Consider the following 24461-nt stretch of genomic DNA (forward strand, 5'->3'; position numbering starts at 1 on the left):
CCTATCCTTTTTCTTTTTTTGTTTTCATTTATTTATTATTATTTTTTTACATCCTTATTGGAGTATAATTACTTTACAATGGTGTGTTAGTTTCTGCTTTATAAAAAAGTGAATCAGTTATACATATACATATGTTCCCATATCTCTTCTCTTTTGCGTCTCCCTCCCTCCCACCCTTCCTATCCCACCCCTCTAGGTGGTCACAAACCACCGAGCTGATCTCCCTGTGCTATGCAGCTGCTATGCACTAGCTATCTATATTACGTTTGGTAGTGTATATATGTCCATGCCACTCTCTCACTTTGTCACACTTACCCTTCCCCCTCCCCATATCCTCAAGTCCATTCTCTAGTAGATTTGTGTCTTTATTCCTATCTTACGCCTAGGTTCTTCATGACATTTTTTTTTCTTAAATTCCATATATAATATGTGTTAGCATATGGTATTTGTCTTTCTCTTTCTGACTTACTTCACTCTGTACGACAGACTCTGGGTCCATCCACCTCATTACAAATAGCTCAATTTCATTTCCTTTTATGGCTGAGTAATACTCCATTGTATATATGTGCCACATCCTTTTTATCCATTCATCCGAAGATGGACACTTAGGTTGTTTCCATCTCCTGGCTATTGTAAATAGAGCTGCAATGAACATTTTGGTACATGACTCTTTCTGAATTATGGTTTTCTCAGGGTATGTGCCCAGTAGTGGGATTGCTGGGTCATATGGTAGTTCTTTTTGTAGTTTTTTAAGGATCCTCCATACTGTTCTCCATAGTGGCTGAACCAATTCACATTCCCACCAGCAGTGCAAGAGTGTTCGCTTTTCTCCACACCCTCTCCAGCATTTATTGTTTCTAGATTTTTTTTTTTACTTTAAAAGTAGTGGTTTTATTAAGCACAAGACTTGCACAGAGTTTGTTATGGATGTAGACGTGTAGGATATAAGGAAATATAATGCATTTCTCCTGCTCCTTAGGATATTAAAAATTTGGAGGCGAGATTATGTTGAGTAAATAGCTAATATAACCACTCTCTTTCACAAATTCATGAATAATGACATATGTGTTTGTGTGTGTGTGTGTATATATATATGTATATACATATACACTTACACAACTATAGATATATACACACATATGCATGACCATGACTGTAATCCTTAACTTTTCTGGATCACAGAATTCTTTGAAAATTACATTAAACTCAATTAAGAAAAAATAACCTATTTTAATTTTGTATTTTAAATTATTTTCTTGAGATACACTATTTTATACTATACTTTATAATGATGTATGCTTTCATTCAATTCAACAAAATTGCATTGCATGTATTCTTTTTTTCTTTTTAACATCTTTATTGGGGTATAATTGCTTTACAATGGTGTGTTAGTTTCTGCTTTATAACAAAGTGAATCAGTTATACATATACATATGTTCCCATATCTCTTCCCTCTTGCGTCTCCCTCCCTCCCACCCCCTTATCCCTCCAGGTGGTCACAAAGCACCGAGCTGATCTCCCTGTGCTATGCGGCTGCTTCCCACTAGCTATCTACCTTATGTTTGGTAGTGTATATATGTCCATGGCTTTCTCTCGCTTTGTCAGAGCTTATCCTTCCCCCTCCCCATATCCACAAGTCCATTCTCTAGTAGGTCTGTGTCTTTATTCCTGTCTTGCCCCTAGGTTCTTCATGACATTTTTTTCCCTTAAATTCCATATATATATGTGTTAGCATACGGTATTTGTCTTTCTCTTTCTGACTTACTTCACTGTGTATGACAGACTCTAGGTCTATCCACCTCATTACAAATAGCTCAATTTCGTTTCTTTTTAATGGCTGAGTAATTTCCATTGTATATATGTGCCACATCTTCTTTATCCATTCATCCGTTGATGGGCACTTAGATTGTTTCCATCTCCGGGCTATTGTAAATAGAGCTGCAATGAACATTTTGGTACATGACTCATTTTGAATTATGGTTTTCTCAGGGTATATGCCCAGTAGTGGGATTGCTGGGACATAAGGTAGTTCTATTTCTAGTTTTTCAAGGAACCTCCATACTGTTCTCCATAGTGGCTGTACCAATTCACATTCCCACCAGCAGTGCAAGAGGGTTCCCTTTTCTCCACACCCTCTCCAGCATTTATTGTTTCTAGATCTTTTGATGATGGCCATTCTGACTGGTGTGAGATGATATCTCATTGTAGTTTTGATTTGCATTTCTCTAATGATTAATCATGTTGAGCATTCTTTCATGTGTTTGTTGGCAATCTGTATATCTTCTTTGGAGAAATGTCTATTTAGGTCTTCTGCCCATTTTTGGATTGAGCTGCATGAGCTGCTTATAAATTGTGGAGATTAATCCTTTGTCAGTTGCTTCATTTGCAAATATTTTCTCCCATTCTGAGGGTTGTCTTTTGGTCTTGTTTATGATTTCCTTTGCTGTGCAAAAGCTTTGAAGTTTCCTTAGGTCCCATTTGTTTACTTTTGTTTTTATTTCCATTTCTCTAGGAGGTGGGTCAAAAAGGATCTTGCTGTGATTTATGTCATAGAGTATTCTGCCTGTTTTCCTCTAAGAGTTTGATAGTTTCTGGCCTTACATTTAGGTCTTTAATCCATTTTGAGCTTATTTTTGTGTATGGTGTTAGGGAGTGATCTAATCTCATACTTTTACATGTATCTGTCCAGTTTTCCCAGCACCACTTATTGAAGAGGCTGTCCTTTCTCCACTGTACATTCCTGCCTCCTTTATCAAAGATAAGGTGACCATACGTGCGGGGGTTTATCTCTGGGCTTTCTATCCTGTTCCATTGATCTTTCTGTTTTTGTGCCAGTACCATACTGTCTTGATTACTGTAGCTTTGTAGTATAGTCTGAAGTCAGGGAACCTGATTCCTCCAGCTCCGTTTTTCTTTCTCAAGATTGCTTTGACTATTCGGGGTCTTTTGTGTTTCCATAGAAATTGTGAAATTTTTTGTTCTGGTTCTGTGAAAAATGCCAGTGGTAGTTTGATAGGGATTGCATTGAATCTGTAGATTGCTTTGGGTAGTAGAGTCATTTGCACAATGTCAATTCTTCCGATCCAATAACATGGTATATCTCTCCATCTATTTGTATCATCTTTAATTTCTTTCATCAGTGTCTTATAATTTTCTGCATACAGGTCTTTTTTCTCCTTAGGTAGGTTTATTCCTAGATATTTTATTCTTTTTGTTGCAATGGTAAATGGGAGTGTTTTCTTGATTTCACTTTCAGATTTTTCATCCTTAGTGTATAGGAATGCCAGAGATTCTGTGCATTAATTTTGTATCCTGCTACTTTATCAAATTCATTGATTAGCTCTAGTAGTTTTCTGGTAGCATCTTTAGGATTCTCTATGTATAGTATCATGTCATCTGCAAACAGTGACAGCTTTACTTCATCTTTTCTGATTTGGATTCCTTTTATTTCCTTTTCTTCTCTGATTGCTGTGGCTAAGACTGCCAAACCTATATTGAATAAGAGTGGTGAGAGTGGGCAACCTTGTCTTGTTCCTAATCTTAGTGGAAATGCTTTCAGTTTTTCACCATTGAGGATGATGTTTGCTGTGGGCTTGTCATATATGGCCTTTATTACGTTGAGGAAAGTTCCCTCTATGCCTACTTTCTGCAGGGTTTTTATCATAAATGGGTGTTGAATTTTGTCAAAAGCTTTCTCTGCATCTATTGAGATGATCATATGGTTTTTCTCCTTCAGTTTGTTAATATGGTTTATCACATTGATAGATTTGCGTATATTGAAGAATCCTTGCATTCCTGGAATAAACCCCACTTGATCATGGTGTATGATCCTTTTAATGTGCTGTTGGATTCTGTTTGCTAGTATTTTGTTGAGGATTTTTGCATCTATGTTCATCAGTGATATTGGCCTGTAGTTTTCTTTCTTTGTGACATCCTTGTCTGGTTTTGGTATCAAGGTGATGGTGCCCTCGTAGAATGAGTTTGGGGGTGTTCCTCCCTCTGCTATATTTTGGAAGAGTTTGAGAAGGATAGGTGTTAGCTCTTCTCTAAATGTTTGATAGAATTTGCCTCTGAAGCCATCTGGTCCTGGGCTTTTGTTTGTTGGAAGATTTTTAATCACAGTTTCAATTTCAGTGCTGTGATTGGTCTGTTCATATTTCTGTTTCTTCCGGATTCAGCCTTGGCAGGTTGTGCATTTCTAAGTATTTGTGCATTTCTTCCAGGTTGTATATTTTATTGGCATAGAGTTGCTTGTAGTAATCTCTCATGACCTTTTGTATTTCTGTTAATTGTTACTTCTCCTTTTTCATTTCTAATTCTATTGATTTGAGTCTTCTCCCTTTTTTTCATGATGAGTCTGGCTAGTGGTTTATCAATTGTGTTTATCTTCTCAAAGAACCAGCTTTTAGTTTTATTGATCTTTGCTATCGTTTCCTTCATTTCTTTTTCATTTATTTCTGATCTGATTTTTATGATTTCTTTCCTTCTGATAACTTTGGAGATTTTTGTTCTTCTTTCTCTAATTGCTTTAGGTGCAAGGTTAGGTTGTTTATTTGAGATGTTTCCTGTTTCTTAAGGTAGGATTGTATTGCTATATACTTCCCTCTTACAACTGCTTTTGCTGCATCCCACAGGTTTGGGGTCGTCATGTCTCCATTGTCATTTGTTTCTAGGTATTTTTTGTTTCCTCTTTGATTTCTTCAGTGATCACTTCGTTATTAAGTAGTGCTTTGTTTAGCCTCCATGTGTTTGTATTTTTTACAGATCTTTTCTTGTAATTGATATCTAGTCTCATAGCGTTGTGGTCGGAAAAGATACTTGATACAATTTCAATTTTCTTAAATTTGCCAAGGCTTGATTTGTGTCCCAAAGTATGATCTGTCCTGGAGAATGTTCCATGAGCACTTGAGAAAAATGTGTATTCTGTTGTTTTTGGATGGAATGTCCTATAAATATCAAGTCCATCTTGTTTAATGTATCATTTAAAGGTTGTGTTTCCTTATTTATTTTCATTTTGGATGATCTGTCCATTGGTGAAAGTGGGGTGTTAAAGCCCCCTAGTATGATTGTGTTACTGTCGATGTCCCCTTTTATGGCTGTTAGTATTTGCCTTACGTATTGAGGTGCTCCTATGTTGGGTGCATAAATATTTACAATTGTTATATCTTCTTCTTGGATCGATCCCTTGATCATTATATAGTGTCCTTCTTTGTCTCTTCTAATAGTCTTTATTTTAAAGTCTATTTTGTCTGATATGAGAATTGCTACTCCAGCTTTCTTTTGGTTTCCATTTGCATGGAATATCTTTTTCCATCCCCTTACTTTCAGTCTGTATGTGTCTCTAGGTCTGAAGTGGGCCTCTTGTAGATAGCATATATATGGGTCTTGTGTTTGTATCCATTCAGCCAATCTGTGTCTTTTGGTGGGAGCATTTAGTCCATTTACATTTAAGGTAATTATCGATATGTATGTTCCTATTCCCATTTTCTTAATTGTTTTGGGTTCATTATTGTCTTTTCCTTCTCTTGTGTTTCTGGCCTAGAGAAGTTCCTTTAGCATTTTTGTAAAGCTGGTTTGATGGTGCTGAACTCTCTCAGCTTTTGCTTGTCTGTAAAGGTTTTAATTTCTCCATCAAATCTGAATGAGATCCTTGCTGGGTAGAGTAATCTTCGTTGCAGGGTTTTCTCCTTCATCACTTTAAATATGTCCTGCCAGTCCCTTCTGGCTTGCAGAGTTTCTGCTGAAAGATCAGCTGCTAACCTTATGGGGATTCCCTTGTGTGTTATTTGTTGTTTTTCCCTTGCTGCTTTTAATACGCTTTCTTTGTATTTAATTTTTGACAGTTTGTTTAATATGTGTCTTGCCGTATTTCTCCTTGGATTTATCCTGTATGGGACTCTCTGTGCTTCCTGGACTTGATTAACTATTTCCTTTCCCATATTAGGGAAGTTTTCAACTATTATCTCTTCAAATATTTTCTTAGTACCTTTCTTTTTCTCTTCTTCTTCTGGAGCCCCAATAATTCGAATGTTGGTGTGTTTAATGTTGTCCCAGAGGTCTCTGAGACTGTCCTCAGTTATTTTCATTCTTTTTTTCTTTATTCTGCTCTGTAGTAGTTATTTCCACTATTTTATCTTCCAGGTCACTTATCCATTCTTCTGCCTCAGTTATTCTGCTATTGATCCCATCTAGAGTATTTTTAATTTCATTTATTGTGTTGTTCATCATTGCTTGTTTCATCTTTAGTTCTTCTAGGTCCTTGTTAAATGTTTCTTGCATTTTGTCTATTCTATTTCCAAGATTTTGGATCATCTTTACTATCATTATTCTGAATTCTTTTTCAGGTAGACTGCCTATTTCCTCTTCATTTCTTAGTTCTGGTGGTTTTCTTGCTCCTTCATCTGCTGTGTGTTTTTCTGTCTTCTCATTTTGCTTATCTTACTGTGTTTGGGGTCTCCTTTTTGCAGGCTGCAGGTTCGTAGTTCCTGTTGTTTTTGGTGTCTGTCCCCAGTGGCTAAGGTTGGTTCAGTGGGTGTGTAGGCTTCCTGGTGGAGGGGACTGGTGCCTGTGTTCTGGTGGATGAGGCTGGATCTTGTCTTTCTGGTGGGCAGGTCCATGTCTGGTGGTGTGTTTTGGGGTGTCTGTGGATTTATTATGATTTTAGGCAGCCTCTGTGCTAATGGGTGGGATTGTGTTCCTGTCTTTCTAGTTGTTTGACATAGGGTGTCCAGCACTGTAGCTTGCTGGTCGTTGAGTGAAGCTGGGTGCTGGTGTTGAGATGTAGGTCTCTGGGAGATTTTTGCCATTTGATACTTGGAGCTGGGAGGTCTCTTGTGGACCAGTGTCCTGAAGTTGGCTCTCCCAACTCAGAGGCACAGCACTGACCGCTGGCTGCAGCACCAAGAGACTTTCATCCACACGGCTCAGAATAAAAGGGAGAAAAAGTAGAAAGAAAGAAAGAGGATAAAAGAAAATAAAATAAAGGTAAAATAATTAAAATCAGAAAATCATTATTAAGAAAAAAATTGTTTTAAAAAGTAAAAAAAAAAAGGACGGATAGAACCCTAGGACAAATGGTGAAAGCAAAGCTATACAGACAAAATCTCACACAGAAGCATACATATACACACTCACAAAAAGAGGAAAAGGGGAAAAAATAATAAATCTTGCTCTCGAAGTCCACCTCCTCAATTTGGGAGGATTCTTTGTCTATTCATGTATTCCACAGATGCAGGCTACATCAAGTTGATTGTGGAGATTTAATCCGCTGCTTCTGAGGCTGCTGGGAGAGATTTCCCTTTCTCTTCTTTGTTCGCAGAGCTCCTGGGTTTCAGCTTTGGATTTGGCCCCGCCTCTGCGTGTAGGTCACCGGAGGGTGTTTGTTCTTCGCTCAGACTGGACGGGGTTAAAGGAGCCACTGATTCGGGGGCTCTGACTCACTCAGGCCAGGGTGAGGGAGGGGTACGGAGTGCAGGGCGAGCCTGCGGTGGCAGAGGCCAGCGTGACGTTGCACCAGCCTGAGGCGTGCGGTGCGTTCTCCCAGGGAAGTTGTCCCTGGATCCCGGGACGCTGGCAGTGGCGGGCTGCACAGGCTCCCCAGAAGAGAGGTATGGATAGTGACCTGTGCTCGCACACAGGCTTCTTGGTGGTGGCAGCAGCAGCCTTAGAGTCTCATGCCCGTCTCTGGGGTCCGCGCTTTTAGCCGCGGCTCGCGCCTGTCTCTGGAGCTCTTTTAAGAAGCGCTCTTAATCCCCTCTCCTCACGCAGCAGGAAACAAAGAGGGTAGAAAAAGTCTCTTGCCTCTTTGGCAGGTCCAGAGTTTTCCCCGGACTCCCTCCCGGCTAGCCGTGGTGTCCTAAGCCCCTGTAGGCTGTGTTCACGCCGCCAGTCCTCTCCCTCCGCTCCGACCAAAGCCCAAGCCTCAGCTCCCACCCCCTCCCACCCCGGCAGGGGAGCAGACAAGCCTCTCGGGCTGGTGAGTGCCGGTAGGCACCGATCCTCTGTGCGGGAATCTGTCCACTTTGCCCTCTGCACCCCTGTTGCTGCGCTCTCCTCCGCGGCTCTGAAGCTCCCCCACTCTGCCACCCACAGTCTCCGCCAGTGAAGGGGCTTCTAGTGTGTGGAAACCTTTCCTCCTTCACAGCTCCCTCCCACTGGTGCAGGTCCCATCCCTATTCTTTTGTCTCTGTTTATCCTTTTTTCTTCTGCCCTACCCAGGTACGTGGAGAGTTTCTTGCCTTTTGGGAGGTCTGAGGTCTTCTGTCAGCATTCAGTAGGTGTTCTGTAGGAGTTGTTCCACGTGTAGATGTATTTCTGATGTATAGTTTATGCTGACTGTTGGTCAGCTTTGGCTCTGCTCCCTTTGTCTTCTTTGCCTTTTTTTCCTTTATTACTCATGCTTTTGCTGTCATAGCTAAGAATCCAGTCCCAAATCTGAAGGTCATGAAAATTTACCTGTATATTTTCTTCTCTAAGTTTCATAGTATTAGCTCTTACATTTAGGTCATTGATAAATTTTGAGTTAATTTTTGTATGTAGTGTTATATCCAGTTGTCCCAGCACCATTTGTTGAAGAGGCTATCCTTTCCCCAGTGAATGGTCTTGGAAACCTGGTCAAAAAACAATTGACCATAAGTATGGGTTTATTTATGGAATCTTAATTTTATTCTATTTGTCCATATGTCTGTTCTTATGCCACTACCACACTGCTTTGATTACTGTAGCTTTGCAGTAAGTTTTGAAAATGGGAACTGTGAATCATCCAACTTTGTCCTTTTTATTCAAGATTATTTTGCCTATTTGGGGTTCCTTGAAATTCCATGTCAGTTTGAACATTGGTGTTCCAATTTTCTCAAAAAATGTCATTGGAATTTTGAAAGGGATTTTTCTAAATATGTAGATGACTTTTGGTAGTATTAAGATCTTAATAATATTATGTCTTTTAATCCATAAATACAGAATTCTTTCAATTTATTTAGGTCTTCTTACACTGGTAGACAAAAAAATTAATCAAGAGTTGATCTAAGAAAGAGATGGAAAATTTTATTCAGGCCAACCTGAGGATTATAACCCAGGAGATGGTCTTTCAGAAAGTTTGGAGGACTGTTCTGCCTGTTCGAGGTCAAAGCACAATTATATAAGTGTTTGAGACAAAGGGTTATATGTCAAATGAGGTATTACTGACAGTTTACATCCAGATAAACATGTACGGAACGAGTAGTGGATCATAGGTCATCGTGGCCCCTTACAAGATTAAGAAGGAAGGTTATTTCCTAAGGAGGTCTGGTTAATGCAAAAGCACACTACATACTAAAGGGAAAGGAGGAGGCCCAAATGGGCAGAGACAAACTTTATGATTAAACTTTTCTTGTCTTGACATAAAATATGAATTTTATTTCATCACATTATTTCAGCAATGTTTTTAGTTTTCTGTATACAAGTCTTTCATCTCTTTGGCTAAATGTATTCTTAGTTATTTTATCCTTTTGGATGTTATCATAAATGAAATTGTTTTAATTTCCTTTTCATATTGCTCATTGCTGGTGCAAAGAAAAACTGAGTTTTTAGTGTTAATTTTGTAGCTCACAACTTTGCTGAATTTGTTTACTAACTCTAGTAGCTTTTCTGTGGATTCATTGGAATTTTCTATATGTAGGATCATGTCATCTGCAAATAGAGATAGTTTTACTTTTTACTTTCCAATATATTTCTTCTTCTTGTCTAATTGCATTAACTAGAACATCCAGTAAAATGCTGAATGATGGATTTTCTTATTTTGAACCACTTTTTCCTTCCTTGCATAAATCCTTGCCTTTCTGGCATAAATCCTGTCATGATATATAATCTTTTTAATGTGCTATTGGAGTCAGTTTGCTAGTATTTTGTTGAGGATATTTGCACCCGTATTCATAAAGGATATTGATCTGTACAGTTGACCCTTGAACAATGCAGGGATTAATGGCACATTAATACCACCCAGGGAAATTGAAAATCTGCGTATAACTTTATAGTTGGCCCTCTGTATCTGTGGTTCTGTATCCATGGATTCAACCAACCTCAGATAATGCAGTATTATAGTGTGTATTCATTGGAAAAATAATCCACATATAATCAGACCCCAACAGTTCAAACCCGAGGTGTTTAAGGGTCAACTGTATTTTCTTTTCTTGTTATATCTTTATCTAGCTTTGGTATCAGTAATGCTGGCCTCATAGAATGAATTAGGAGGTGTCCCTCATCCCCTATTTCTTCGTAGAGTTTGAGAAGAATTGTTGTTATTTCTTCTTTAAATTTTGGTAGAATTCACCAGTGAAGACATCTGGGTGGTCCTGGAGTTTTGTTTGTTGGGTGGTTTTGATTACTGCTTCATTCTCTTTACTTGTCATAGGCCTGTTGAGATTTTGTCTTGAGTTTTTTTTTTAATTTGTAGAAATTTGTCCTTTTCATCTGGAATATCTAATTTGTCAGCATATAATTGTTCATTGTTAGCATATAATTGTTCATAGCATTCTCTTATTTTTATTTCTGTAAGGTTAGTAGTTTCAGTTTCATTTCTGATTTTAATTATTTAGGGGTTTTTTGGTTGTTAGTCTAGCTAATGGTTTTAAAACTTTGTTGATCCTTTCAAAGAACCAGATTTTCCTTTTGTTGATTCTGTGTTTTTCTTTTCTCTATTTCATTACCTTCATTCATGTCTTTATTATTTTCTTCCTTCTGCTATTTTTGGGCTTAATTTGCATCTTTTTTCTAGTTCCTTAATATCAATTTAGGGTATTGATTTGAGATCTTCTTTTTCACTATTTATTGGTGTTTACTGCAGTCCCTGAGCACTGCCTTTGCTGCATCCCATGTTCATGAAATGAAAGACTTAATATTGTTAAGATGGCAGTAATCTCCAAACTCTTCTATTTGCTGGTCTCATAGAATGAGTTGGAAAGTGTATCCTCCTCCATATAGTTAAAGAGTTGATGAAGACTTTGTACTAATTCTTAAATAGTTTACTTCATTGCTTCATTGAAGCTCTTTGGGAATTGGCTTTCTGTTATGGAAAGCTTTTGATGATTAGCTCAATCTATTTACTTGCAATTGGTCTCTTCAGGTTTCTATTCTTCTCGATGCAGTTTCAATAGTTTGTGCCTAAGACTCTGTCCATGTCATCTAGGTTATCTTATTTTGTTGACATAAAGTTGTTCATAGTGTTCCCTTAAAATCCTTTGTATTTCTGTAAGGTCAGTGATGATGTCCCCTCTTTTATTCCTGATTTTGTTCATTTAAGTTTTTTTTTTTTTTGGTCTAGCTAAATGTTCATAAATTTTGTTCATCTTTTCAAAGAACCAAATTTAGTTTCATTGATTTTCTATATTGTTTTTGTTACTTCATTTTTCTTTTTGCTCTAATCTTTATTTCCTTCCTCTGCTTACTGTGATTTAATTTTTTCTTTGTTTTATAAGGTTGAAGTTTAGATTGATTTGAGATTTTTTAAATATAGGCATTTATAAATATAATTTATAGGCATTTATAAATATAATTTATATAGGCATTTATAAACAAAGCTTTAGCTTATCCCATAAGTTTGGGTATGTTTTCATTTGTATTAACCTCAAAATATTTCTTAATTTCCCTGTGATTTCTTCTTTCAGCCAGTGGTTAGAAGCACGTTATTTAATTTCCACATATTTGTAAATTTCTCAAATTTCCCTTTGTTACTGATTTCTAATTTCATCCACTGTGGTGGAAGGACTTATTTTATATAATTTCAATTCTTTTAAATTTGAGGTAGTGTATTATGGCCTAATTTATGTCTGTCAACATCTCTATGCACTTGAGAAAAATGTATATTCTTGTGTTCAGTGGCGTGTTCTACAGATATTAGGTCTGGTTGGCTTATAGAATTTTTCAACTCTTCTGTTGTTGATCTCAAGTCTAGTTGTTTATCCTTACTGAAGCTTTATCCTTCCCTCAAATTAGATAATCTCAACTGACGTATCTTCAAGTTGACTGATTCTTTCTCCTACCAGCTCAAATCTGCTGTTGAATACCTTGGTCAGTTTTTCATTTTAGTGATTGTACTATTATAACCATAGTTTCTGTTCTTTTAAAATAATATTTGTCTACTTATTGATATTCCCTATTTGTCTAAGCCCAAACATTTTTTGAAGGAAAAAATTTACTGGAACTTAGTGAATATTTGTGAATGTAGATCTTGCAACCAGGGACCTTTATGCCTTCCAGCAATGAATGTTAACAGAGATGATGGCCCCAGGCTCCTCAGTGTATTATCACTAAGGACCTGTAATCCAAATTTGGCCCCAACACCAGCAGCATGGGCATCACCCAGGAGCTGGTTAGAAATGCAGAATCTCAAGTCCCACTACAGATCCACTGAATCATAAGCTGCATTTTAACAAGATCTCCACGTGATTCCCATACACATGCACATTAGAGTTTGAAAGACAAACTCTTTTGTCTTTCAAAATGGGCCAAACATCCTGGAACCCACCACACTTTCAGAGCCTTCAAAGTATGCCAGTTTTCAGAATAGCAATTTTGCATTTATCTATATAACTTTGATACATGTCCATCTTCCTCTCTAGATAGAAGCTCCACAAAGGGGAGTCTGCTTGCTTACTGTTGTAGCCCAGAGCCAGGCACACAGTAAGTGCTGTAAAATCGGTCAAGTAAATAGATGAACTGGACTCTGGGATCTCATATTTTATCTGCTTCCTCCCACCTCAGTTTCAGAAGAGGTTTAACTTAACATATTTGGAAAACCTCAGCTTCCTCAAATCTCCCGTGGATGATTAGGAAGGACCTCTGAGATAAGGAAACAACTCTGAGATAAGGAAGCTGCAGTTTTTCTTTACCTTTTGCTTAAAGTATGTATTTATCCAAAACTTGAGTTTCCTTGCCACTAAGCGTTCTCTGAGTATTGGAAAGAAAGACGCCATTAAGCATATTCTCTATCTATTATAATTCTGTAGGAGGACTAATTTTTGATCTTGAATGATTTCATTAATTTTGTTTCCTTATAATTATTTTTCTCCATCAGGAAAGGTTATTGGAATATGAGTAAAATGTCATAAATTAACAAAATCAACACTAGTAAAAGACTTCATTTATAATTCATATATATTTACATCTTTACTTATCCTGCCTTTATATAAAAGGCTCTGAAGCAAATGTTTACAACTAAATGAGATTTGAGAAAACGTAACTAAAGCAATACTATAGATGGCTTTTGTGAAAAATCAAATCACCTCGATAATTCTTCCAGTTAAAAAAAAAAAAAACAAGAGACAACTGGTATTATTGTTTTTATTTATAAAGAATTATTTTTGTTTGGCTGTTTGGAAAACCACTAACATTTTTCACTTTAGAAAACATTAAATAATAAACAAGATGTTATACAGTACTTTGGATAACTTCTTCCATCAGTGTAGTGCAATGCATTATTGGCACCTAAAAGTGAAACTTTCTATTATTTTCCCCTTTCATCACCAGTTGTGCAGTTATATGACCGAAAAGGAAATGAATCATTAAAAAATGGATCTAAAGCCATATTTTCTGGCCCCTACTCAAAGGCTTACTGATTTATATCCCCCTCTGGCCTTGCATCCACCAAGTTAAATGATGAAAGACCTATTGTTGTCTATTGTACCTACTGTTCCCAAAACAATACCATTTTGTGGGACTTGGGAGATTCCCACTGGTAAGAGAAACTTCCACCATTAGGAGAAGGAAAGGTCCTGGCAGTGGTGCTGCGCATGGCACTCTCTTTTTCAGTAGCCAAATTAAGCTGTCACACATGCTGCAGAGAGAATGCACCAGATAAAAATCTCTCTAAACTGTGTCCCTTGTTATGGTCTCTTTAAAAACCTGAAATATCACCCATTAAGCAAGTGAAAGGGTTATATACCTTTACCAAGAAAAGAAGTATATACCACCACATTAGGACATTACTGAGATACTAAAATATCTGCCCATGATACTTTTGGAACAAACAGATTTTTAATTTTTTTGTTTTTGTCTTTTAAATACTGCTGGGTTTGCCATAAAGGGAGAGACATTTTCATGACCTCAGCATTTGGTGGCTTTTCCCCTTTTGATTCCTCGCTATTAGGTGGTCAAGAGGGAAGTACCTAAATTAGACCTTAGCCCTGGTCCAAGTTACTTAGTTCTGGAGACTTTCATTACATAGTAATAGGAAAACATCTTTGGGGAGATTCTGTAATGTTACTCTACCTTGAGGTAAGAATGTCTTTAACCATCTTAAATAGAAAAAAAAAAAGTTATCAAATTTTTAAAAAGCCTCAAAAAAAAATTCACACTTTTTCTTTTAGACAAAGGATTCTAACTTAATAACCGTCCCTGCCAGGAAATGCTCCCTCACACTCCAGTCTAAGCCTGTTTCCTCTTGTTCTATTCTCAGTGCATATGGAGAACAGCTGGTCACCATCCTCTCTGTACCAGCCCTTCATATACTTGAAAACCAGCAGTTGTTTGCCCCTCAGTCTTCTCTTCTCCACGCTGAATAATCCCAGTTCCTTTAACTTTTCATCATAGATCTTTTTTTCCAACCCTTTAATCATCTTTGTGATTCCTGGCAAAAACAGCAGAAAATAGTTTGATTACTTAATTGGAAATAAAGAAAAGCCTCAGGAATAAGTTGCCTTTTAAAAGTTATGTATTTTGTTTAAATCTAAAGGTAAACTTTGCAGGGAGGAAATGTAGTTAGGGGTTCATAGATCTTAGAATTCCAATCTTGTCCTGTTGATTTAGTGTGTGTGTGTGAGAATCCCATTCCAGCACGTCCGATGCCTCAAAGCATGAGACTTGCTTCCCAACCCTTCCTGACACAACAGCACATAAGTTGTGATCTAGACCTGCCTAAATTTATACTCATTGAAAAGTCAGTATGAAAATCTATTTCAACGGAGCTTCCCCCATGTTTCCCCACACCAAGCTTCCACAAACAGAAGCTTTTCTTTGAAACAACCAGAACTTCCAAAAGCTTCTTACATATTACCAGAAAGAACCACGTTGTTATGGTAAAGGCTGTTGGTTTTAAAGTGTAACCTGAAACAGTGAGGGTTTTACATGTTAACTACAGTTTCCTGTCTATTACTTTGTAGTGATCAAACTCAAGGCCGTTAAAAAATTCATCTCCCTACAACCACAGACACCTCTTCCAATTTTCTCTTGCTGCCAATATAAGGTCATGGAACTGGATGCCATTCCACCATGTATTTTTTTAACTCAAGAGATCATAAGCTGCCTTTCCCTTGCAACTAGAGTCTGTAAATATTAGGAACACATAACTACTTAATACCAATAACACATTTACACAAAACACAGTACTACTAACGAGGGATTGCGTGCCCACTCTACATAATTGTCTTTAAAAGAAAAATACAGATAACAAGAATAAACGCATCTTGATATGCTACATACCCTTCTTTTATAAAGTGAGTGGCAGTAAAAGTCAGAGTTCAGGTCAGACCAGAACTACCAAGTGGAGAGGAGAAACCAATTTCACAAGCACATTGTACAACGCATCTTAGGGGAAGTCAATACTACTCGTGGTACAACACTGAACAGATAACAGAATGGTCATTTGCACAGATTTCTTTTGAAAATCTCTCCTCTAATTTGCTACAAGGAACACCTTGTAACCAGGATGAAGGACGGTATAGGTCACACACACTGAAGGCCTTCTTAAGAGACAAAGGATGAAAGGTAACACCCAAAGATGGCTTTGGACACATCTACAGATGCCCCCCTGTATTTCAAGGAAGGTGTCACTGTTCACTGGGATTGCACAAAAGCAGGCCAGCAAGATGTGGGTCACCAACCAGACTTTCTCCTGACCCACTCTTCTCCTAGGCCTGATACGAGGGAGGAAAGGACAGGAGGTGAAGGTTGGAAAAAGAAGAGGGAGCAACACGGGGTTCATTGCTAGTTCTGGAGTTGCTCGCGTTCTTCAGAGCAGTGGCCTTTTTTCAAGCTCACATCATCCAATCCAATCTCCCCAGGGTGACCACGCCTTTTTTCACCTTTGAAGATGACCTAGGGAGAGAAGGTACACACCAGTCAAGCCTCCTCTGCCCCTTTCCAATGCCTGCTCGTTTAGCAAAATAAAGACAAACTTTCCCCAAAACTATACAGTAAACTTACTTAACAGAAGGAAAGACTAGAACAGAGTTGCCAGTGTCAATGAGGCTTGCCTTCTGGTAGAAACTTAAGTCGTCAGTAAATCGTTAACCAGGCCCCATTGCTCAGAATCAGTTACTCTTTAAAAAAGTCATTCTAAACAATGGACTACTTACATTTAGGAATGATTATGAAGTGGACACTTTTGTCAAAGATTACCAAGGTCAGAAGTAAAGAGTGTGATGGAATATAAAGGTGTAGAAATTAGGAGCCAAAGATCTGAAAGACCATAATCGTGCAGCCTATCTTAGACGTTTTCTAGTTCCTCCTCTGGGTTAATTTAATATAGTTTTGTTGCCTAAAATGGAATAGAATCAAACACCCTAATACAATCACAGTGTTGCTTCACTTATGTAAAGACCAAAATCTTTCCTGTATTTTATCTAACAGAAACCTATGTTAGGATATGAAACAACTTATTTTTATATTTCCAAACAATGTAAATATTAAGAAAAATTTTAAGAAAGAGAAACAGAGTAAAACAAAATCCAAGACTCTGACACAAGCTGTCTTCATGGAGTCTATTCTTTCTTTTAGAAAGTTTCTAGACACTATACCTATAGGTATAGAGGCAGAATTTCCTAATAACTGTTTTATTAGGATCAACATAAAGAAGACACTTTTTCCAAATACATTCACTATTTCAGTGGGGTGTTATAGATCATTTTATTGTTACCTATGACTTGATTACTTAGGATAAAATTTATATATTCAATCAAAGCTTTTCCCACCTCCTGTCCTGAATAGGATAATACTTTCCAAGCGTATTGTTCTAGTTTCCATCCAAGGCTGCTTAACTATGATCTCTGAGGCAAAGGGAAAACAAAGACTTTAAAGAAACATTTCCCCCCCCAAAAAACCACTTTAGGGTAACTCATGGTGGTCAAAGTTTGAAGTACAAGGAGTTTAAGGAAAAGGAAAAGCAGGTACCCCGCCACCATCCTTTGAAGTTTCTGTTAACTTTTTTTTTTCACTTTTTCAACTCCTACAATTTTTTTCATTAAAAATAGGGGCTATTCACCAGGGTGGGAAGAGTGACAGTGGTCAGAGGTTGCCACGAAGAATGTGTACGAAGGGGCAGAGGGGGTATAGAAAGAGGCAACGCATGGGGTCACCACGCCCGGCCAAGGCACAAGCCTTGCGCCTAAATTCAGGAAGAGACGGAGGCGTCCACCGCAGATCCCAGAGTTCTCCTCTGAAAGGAAACCCTCCCCGGTTCTGCCTCCCCGGCGGGTCTACTTACGCTCTTGACGTCAGCCCCTCGCAGGGTGATGCGCGTTTGCCTCCAGCTGTGGCCACCATTTCTTCCCCACAGGGCTGCTCCGTGGGCACCGTGTTTTCTCACAAACACCTGGAGCGTGCCGGAGTGCAGCCCCGTCACCTTGTGCCTGAACGACAGGCACAGGTCCCCTGAGTGTAGGAGGTGGCCGAGGGGGAGCAGCAGGCGAGCGGCCTTTCCCGCCGGGCCTTTGGCTGCCGAGACTGTCAGATACTGTCCACCTGCAGGGGAAAAGCAGGGCCGTGTATGCGCGCGCCCAGGTCCCTGCTAGCGTGACGGCGGGGACGGGCATGTCGCTCCTCTTGTTTTAGTGAACTTCAGACGGTGCCGGTCATCAGTAAAGAATTCCAGGTTTTCGAAGGAGAAAAATAGGACTTAGGTCCATGGCTGTCTTAAATTCTATGGTTTTGTATTTACAGAAAACACTTCGCTCCTGAGGAGTCCAGATTATGCCAGGGACAGGTAATAATTAGTCATCCTAACACTATAAATATTTCCAGTTAAATATGATCAGACATACACACATTCACCACCTCTTGATCTTCTTGCACCTAGAATTATACTGTCATGCTGGCTGGCTGGTATGGTGGTGAAGTTACCAGGGAGAATTTTCTAGGTGGATTTTCTGTCTCCTGGCAGTAAAGCAGATGGTGATTTAAAGGGGCACTAGATCTGTTTATTCTCTCCTCTCCCCTCTTAAAAAAAAAAAAAAAAAAAAAAAACACTCTAAAGCACGGGTCCCCAACCCCCGGGCCACAGACCAGTACCGGTCCGTGGCCTGTTAGGAAGCGGGCCGCACAGCAGGAGGCGAGCGGTGGGCGAGCGAGCGAAGCTTCATCTGTATTTACAGCCGCTCCCCATCGCTCGCATTACCACCTGAGCTCTGCCTCCTGGTGAGTTGTATGATTATTTCATTATATATTACAAAGTACTAATAATAGAAATAAAGGGCACAATAAATGTAATGCGCTTGAATCATCCCCAAACCATCCCTCCTTCCCCAGTCCGTGGAAAAACTGTCTTCCAAGAAACCAGTTCCTGGTGCCAAAAAGGTTGGGGACCAGTGCTCTAAAGGGAGAAAGATCCTTTAAAAACGAGTTTGCTGTGCTTCTCATACCTGACCTCAAGAAGATGCAGAAGTGTTCTGGAAACCTGCCACATCTGCCTGGAGCATCAATAATATTTGGAGGTAAGCAGTTTAAACTATTGTTTATATAAATACAAATCCATAACAATATAATTGATATAGAAATTTTCCATTACACATACATGAACACAAAATGTTAGTAAAATCTTTCCCTTTGGAAAGGTCGCTTTGATGATGTCCTTGGATCCCTAGGGCTCCAGAGTTTGCTTCCCTCTATTGTTAGAGGAACTGCAGTTAAGGGGAAAAAAAAAGTTTGAGCAGCAGTGACGTGGGGGACGGTGCTCCTCAAGAGAAAGTTTCAAGTAGTAGTTTGAAACTCAGTCCAAGTACAAGTGACCTTCCCCTCAGGCTGTTTTATTGCAGCCACCTGAAAAACACACTGTGGTCTCAACACTGACTTATCCATAGGAAAAATGTGGTTGGAATGCTGAACACCTGTAACTGTTTTGGTAGAAACCCCGCTTATCTTTCATTGAAAAGCATTCCTTATGCTTAATCTGTACAAGACATGACAAGGTTTGGGATGTCCTATTCTTCAAGTGACTTCTCCTCTACCAAGTCTCCTCTGAGCCTTTAAAGGCCCAAATAGGTGAGTTGTGTGTACCTGTGAGGGCCAGGTTCTGTACGAGGGCTCTCCAGGGAGCATCTCATTTAACCTTGCTAACAAGCCCTTGAAGTGAACACTTATTAGCTTCTGCATCTGCAAAACAAGCCTAAGGCTTTGAGAGGTGAAGTCACCCAAGGTGTCACCCAGCCAGTAGGCAGCAGAGTAACAGTTTGAGTTCAGAACTGCCTGAACCCCTATTCAGCACAGGAATCACTGGTTTACACGTTTCTCTCCTGCAAAGAGACTGTGAACTCTTTGATGTCAGAGCCAACCTCTCTCCAAACCCCATTACACTCCTAGCGTATGGTAGGAGTTTAATGCCATTTGTTGAATAAATGACATTCCAAGAATACAGCAAAAAACAACAGAGAAATAGATCCTGAGTCAGGTACTTGACTCACCAAAAACAAACACAGTTTTTTGTATTCCTTCCACCCCCGTCTTCCCCAAATTAATCCAAACAATATTTTGAGCCAAAATATTTAGATGGATTTAGAACGTCTCCCCGTTAGTCAGCTTTTTGAATCATCACAGGTATTTTGGTTAAGACTAAGATATAAGGTTATTACAGTTAACCTGCAAGTTTTAAGAAAACAAGGATTATCTTAAATCCCCATGGAATGTATACTAATATCACTATGCCAGACGCTGCCTGCAGCAAGACAACCTAACAAAAACCAAGACATCCTAATAAAAGAGTCAAATAATCACTTTATATAGATTTTTAAAACTCTATAAATGAGGTTACAATTGCTCTTCCCCTACAGGGCTACTCTGTGGCCACTAGGATTTCTTTTCTTTTTACCATGAAGAATTCTTTCCCTTTTTAATAAATGGAAGTATTACAAAGTTGGAACAGTAGCTAAGGGAAAAATTGATCTAGCACTCCAAATTACCTATTAAATAAAAATTTCACTTCTGATTCCAAAATACTGATTTAAATAAAAAATTACATTACATATTTTCATGGATTCAGTTTAAAGCATCACAATATCTAAAGTTGTTTTTTTGGTAAACAATAGATCCTGTAACAGTTGCCAGATATATAGGTGATAAAATTTTAATTTCAAACATATATGAAATGATATCTGGACAGGGTTACTAACTGCAGCATTGTCTGAACTACCAAAAGGGTGGAAACAACTGAAACGTCCCTCAATGGATGTCTGGTTAAATACGTTTAAGAAGTGATGGAGTAACCGCCATTCATTTAAGAATGAAGGTGTTATGTACGCACTGATACAGAACAATCTTCGACAACAATGGCTAATACTATTTTAATGGTAACTCTAGGACAGGGACTGCTTTAAATGCTTTACATACGTTTACTAGACACTACTGATGACCCCATTTAAGTAACCTGCTCAAGATCAAAGCTCGTAAGTGGTGATGGTGGGTTTCAGCCCAGGCATTCTGGCTTCAAAGTCCACTCACGTTTTTTTTTTTTTTTTTCCTTTGGAGTAAAATTGCTTTACAATGTTGTGTTAGTTTCTGCTGTACAGTGTAGTGATTCAGCTATATGTATACCTATATCCCCTCCCTCTCGGACCTCCCTCCCACAGCCCCATCCCACCCATTAGGTCGTCACAGAGCACCGAGCTGAGCTCCCTGTGTTATAGCAGGTCCACACTCAGGTTAACTCTTAAGATAATATTGTTAAGTGGAAGAAGCAAGGTACAGAAGAGAGGGCTGTTGTGAGGAAAAATGGCTCTCTGGAAAGGTAACCAACAAACTGGTTGCATCTGGGGAGGATGACTGGGGCCCAGGGTTGGGAGGGAGCTTTTATTTTCACTGTTGATTTATTTTTCCATTTTCATGTATTTCAAAACAATGTTTCTTAATGCTGCAATAGACGTAGTTGTACGTACACGCTGGCATATTTTATATTTAAACGAATTCCTTGTAGCTACCAGTAGCCGACAGAGTGCTGAGTCGGTTGAGATTAGGGTTCCAGGAAAAGGGCCCCAAGTTTAGCCTTGACACTACAGGAGAAGGGCGTGTGTTCAGGGCCACAGCTATAAGTCTGTAGCACATTATCACATCTGTCAGGAGCACAGTTTTCCATTCCCTAGAGGATGGATTAATTTCACTATCTCGCAAGTAAGTTTAAGACTGAATGTGATAACAAAACCTAATGAGCACCAGGAAGGTGACTAGCAAATGCACTTATTTTGCAGCTGTTTCTCAAAGTTATAAGTTTGTTTAAGGGAAGGTTTTTTAGAGATATTAGCATATAAGAATATTTGCAAATCTGGATCTTGGATAAGACATGCACAACATAAAAATCATATGTGGAAATCCAAACATATGTTCCTTTACTAATGGTATAATCTAGATAGAAACAAGCAAACTGTTTGTTTGGTAGTTAAAATGATACACAAAAATAATTGATGAAATTGCTTATAGCCTTCTCTGGCCTTAGCATGAGATACATACATAACCCCACCTGAACTGCCTAGTAGAAAACTAGGCACGGAAAGTAAGCGTAATTAGCATTCTCCATCTGGATATGTCAGAATCTGTATATGGTTAGAACTCCCCGACATATTCTAAAAAGCCCGCCTACGATTCCGCCCTGACATAAGCTATGCCCTCTTACCTCTTCTAACTAAATCTCTGCCATCTTTGGTCTTCCCATCCATTCTCCAAGCTAGAACCCTGCTCACTGATACCTGGGACATTCCATTCTGAGTCAGAGGCTCCCAGAGCCGGTATAAGAGGCTTTCTAATCCATCCTTTGTCTAATTCTCAAAACAACATCTTGTCATATGTCACCCAGTCAAACATCTCCACCAACAGAGAGCTCCCTGCTTCCGTGGCCGCCTGATTTCTCTTTAGACAGCTCTGACTATGGTAAAGTTCTGAGAGTGAGCAAAAATCGATCCCCCTGTAGTTTTCACCTACTGATGCGACTTCTTATCCCCTTGTGATCATGGAACAACTGAGATAGATGTTGTCGGTCTTGTATTTGAAAAGCTGCCCCGCTCCATTATTTCTTCTCCAGGCTAAACATTCTGGGTTCCTCACCTGTTTTTCTACAGGCTCTGAGACACCTCTCCATCCAGGTCATTCTCTTTTGAGTGACCTACAATTACCTCTATACTTCTCAGACTGGTAAGAACCTACCAAAGTGGTTTTTTCCGTGCTGGAAAAAATATCTATTTCTATGGAGATGACCCAGCTTTGGGGCAGCAATGATACAGGGTTCACTCATATTGATTTATTACCCACAAAAAGTCTAAGTAAGTCTTTCACACTTTCTGCTAAGTCACATTTTCCCCCTCCTACAGTTGTGTAGGTGGTTTCTCGACCATAAGCTACACCGTGTATTCATCCCCAGTAGATTTCACCCTCTTAAGTGGGACCCATTGATCTAATCTTTGCATGCTGTTTGTGTCGACACACACTGTCGCTTTCTCCTCTGGCTTCACGTTAGCCACAGATTGGTTAGTATGCCTTCAATATCCAGTTCATCCAAGTTGTTGGTAAAAACCTGGAGCAACCCCAGAAGAGCATCCTTGAGGGGCCGGAGCCAATCACCAGGAGCTATCCAATCACAAGCAGCCACCAGTTCCTTTCAACTTGTATTCTCACAGCCAAAGAACCATTTCAAACCTTTTCTTTTGTCTACCACTCTGTCAATTCTCTTCTCATTTTTCTATTGGAGGGCAAGTGGATTTGGGGTCACAACAAATTTAAACATTTACATATGTGACGAATAATAAAAACTGTTGAAAAGTACTAAATTGGTTCTAAAAGATAGTATTTAAGTTCTAAAGCTCAAACATTTTACATAGACTGTCTACAGAGAAGTGCAATGAATTCTTCCGACTTTAGCATGAATTATTCTCCCCAGTGTATACCTTACTTGAAAGAGTTATTCATTACAACCATGAACATTATTCACCATTCTATCACACATGGCTGCTAAAGAGCCTTCCTTCTGTAGCACACTACTCCAGGTCAGAGGTCACTCAAATCTACAGGCCTGAGATCTGCTAATCGGCTCATGCACACAACCAGGACACAGAGGCCAGACTGGGTAGTGAAAACCCCAGAATTACGCTTCTGATGTTGTGGGCACTGAACTGCTGAGATGGCTGCACAGGCAGTACAGAGAGGCCTGGATGGGAAGTCCGTTCTTTAGCTCTGTGGCCTTAGGAAACTGATGTAACCTCTGGCCCTCTGTGAAACAAAAACAATATTACCTGCTTCCCAGGGTAGATAAGAGGATTAGATAAAACTGAGATGATGAATGAGTCAGGACTGTAGCTGGTATTAAATAAATGTTGGTTTCTCTCTTATTCACAGTTATCTATGATATTAATAATAATGTGGTCTGGCTCAGAGTTAACCTTAAATAAGTGAGAGGGAGAACATGAAAGTGAGAATGAGAGGGAGTGTACTGGTGTGTGTGTGTGGGGGGCATTAAAAATTATTTTATAGTTAAAAGTAATCTCAAAACTCCTTTGAGTTTGTTGGATACTCATTTTTTAAAAGCTTACCTCAAATTTTCATTTTTTAATATCTCTAACATTTCAATCTTAGGGGATCTAATGAATATATTTTTGCACGAATTCTTTAATAACTTGCTACTCAACATGTGCATTAAGGATGAGCCCTAAAATTATCCCCAAGGAGCGTGTGAGAAATGCATCAAAATCTACATTTTAACAAGGCCTCCAGCTGACCTGTGTGCACACTGACCGTTGAGAAGAGCTGGTTTTAACAGAGCATATCCTCAAGTTAACTTTTACATGTTTTGTGCTCTATCTGTACACTTGGGATGGTATTTAGGAACTAGTCTTTTAAAAACAAGTAACATACTTTTTCTTCATGTCTTGTATCTTTCATTTCTAAGTCTAGAATCAGGAGTATAAAAAGGAAAAAAAGAAACCAAACTCCTCACCCTTCCATTAAGTTGGACTCACCCATATAAGATTTAACTACTACAGGGAGGGTAAAAAGCCAACAATAATATGTAGCTTTGCTTCCTGAAATAAGATGACAAAACATATTGTAAGTTCTGAAACTTCATAGATTCATAGGAAGTGTGCAATTTAAAAGTCTTAGTTTTCCAAGGGACTATATTTAAATCCTTCTTATAATATTCTCTTGTGGAATAAGTGGTGGTAATTTATAACTAATTTCTCCAGCATCCAAATTAGACTGAAAATTAGACTGTGAGAGATATTCACAACTTCGCAGGAATTTCCACT

General features: G+C 38.8%; 1 protein-coding gene across 8 annotated transcripts in view; it reads right to left on the bottom strand.

Annotated features, from left to right (window-relative positions):
- Nucleotides 1-13279: 13279 nt before the first annotated feature.
- The window catches only part of NPNT (nephronectin), a 75847-nt gene continuing 64665 nt past the window's right edge, over nucleotides 13280-24461 (bottom strand). For 6 of the 8 annotated variants that reach the window (XM_067735413.1, XM_067735407.1, XM_067735408.1 and 3 more), the window contains 2 exons: nucleotides 17453-17709; nucleotides 14456-16065 (listed from right to left, as the gene is read on the bottom strand). In XM_067735413.1, coding sequence (XP_067591514.1) covers nucleotides 15955-16065; nucleotides 17453-17709 — 368 coding nt within the window. In that variant the 3' untranslated portion in view covers nucleotides 14456-15954. Of the gene's footprint in view, nucleotides 16066-17452; nucleotides 17710-24461 lie in introns of all 8 variants that reach the window. The other 2 variants (XM_067735410.1, XM_067735411.1) reach the window with 2 other exon arrangements.

The sequence above is a fragment of the Pseudorca crassidens genome, chromosome 4 (assembly GCF_039906515.1).
Source record: "Pseudorca crassidens isolate mPseCra1 chromosome 4, mPseCra1.hap1, whole genome shotgun sequence".
Lineage (NCBI taxonomy): Eukaryota > Metazoa > Chordata > Mammalia > Artiodactyla > Delphinidae > Pseudorca > Pseudorca crassidens.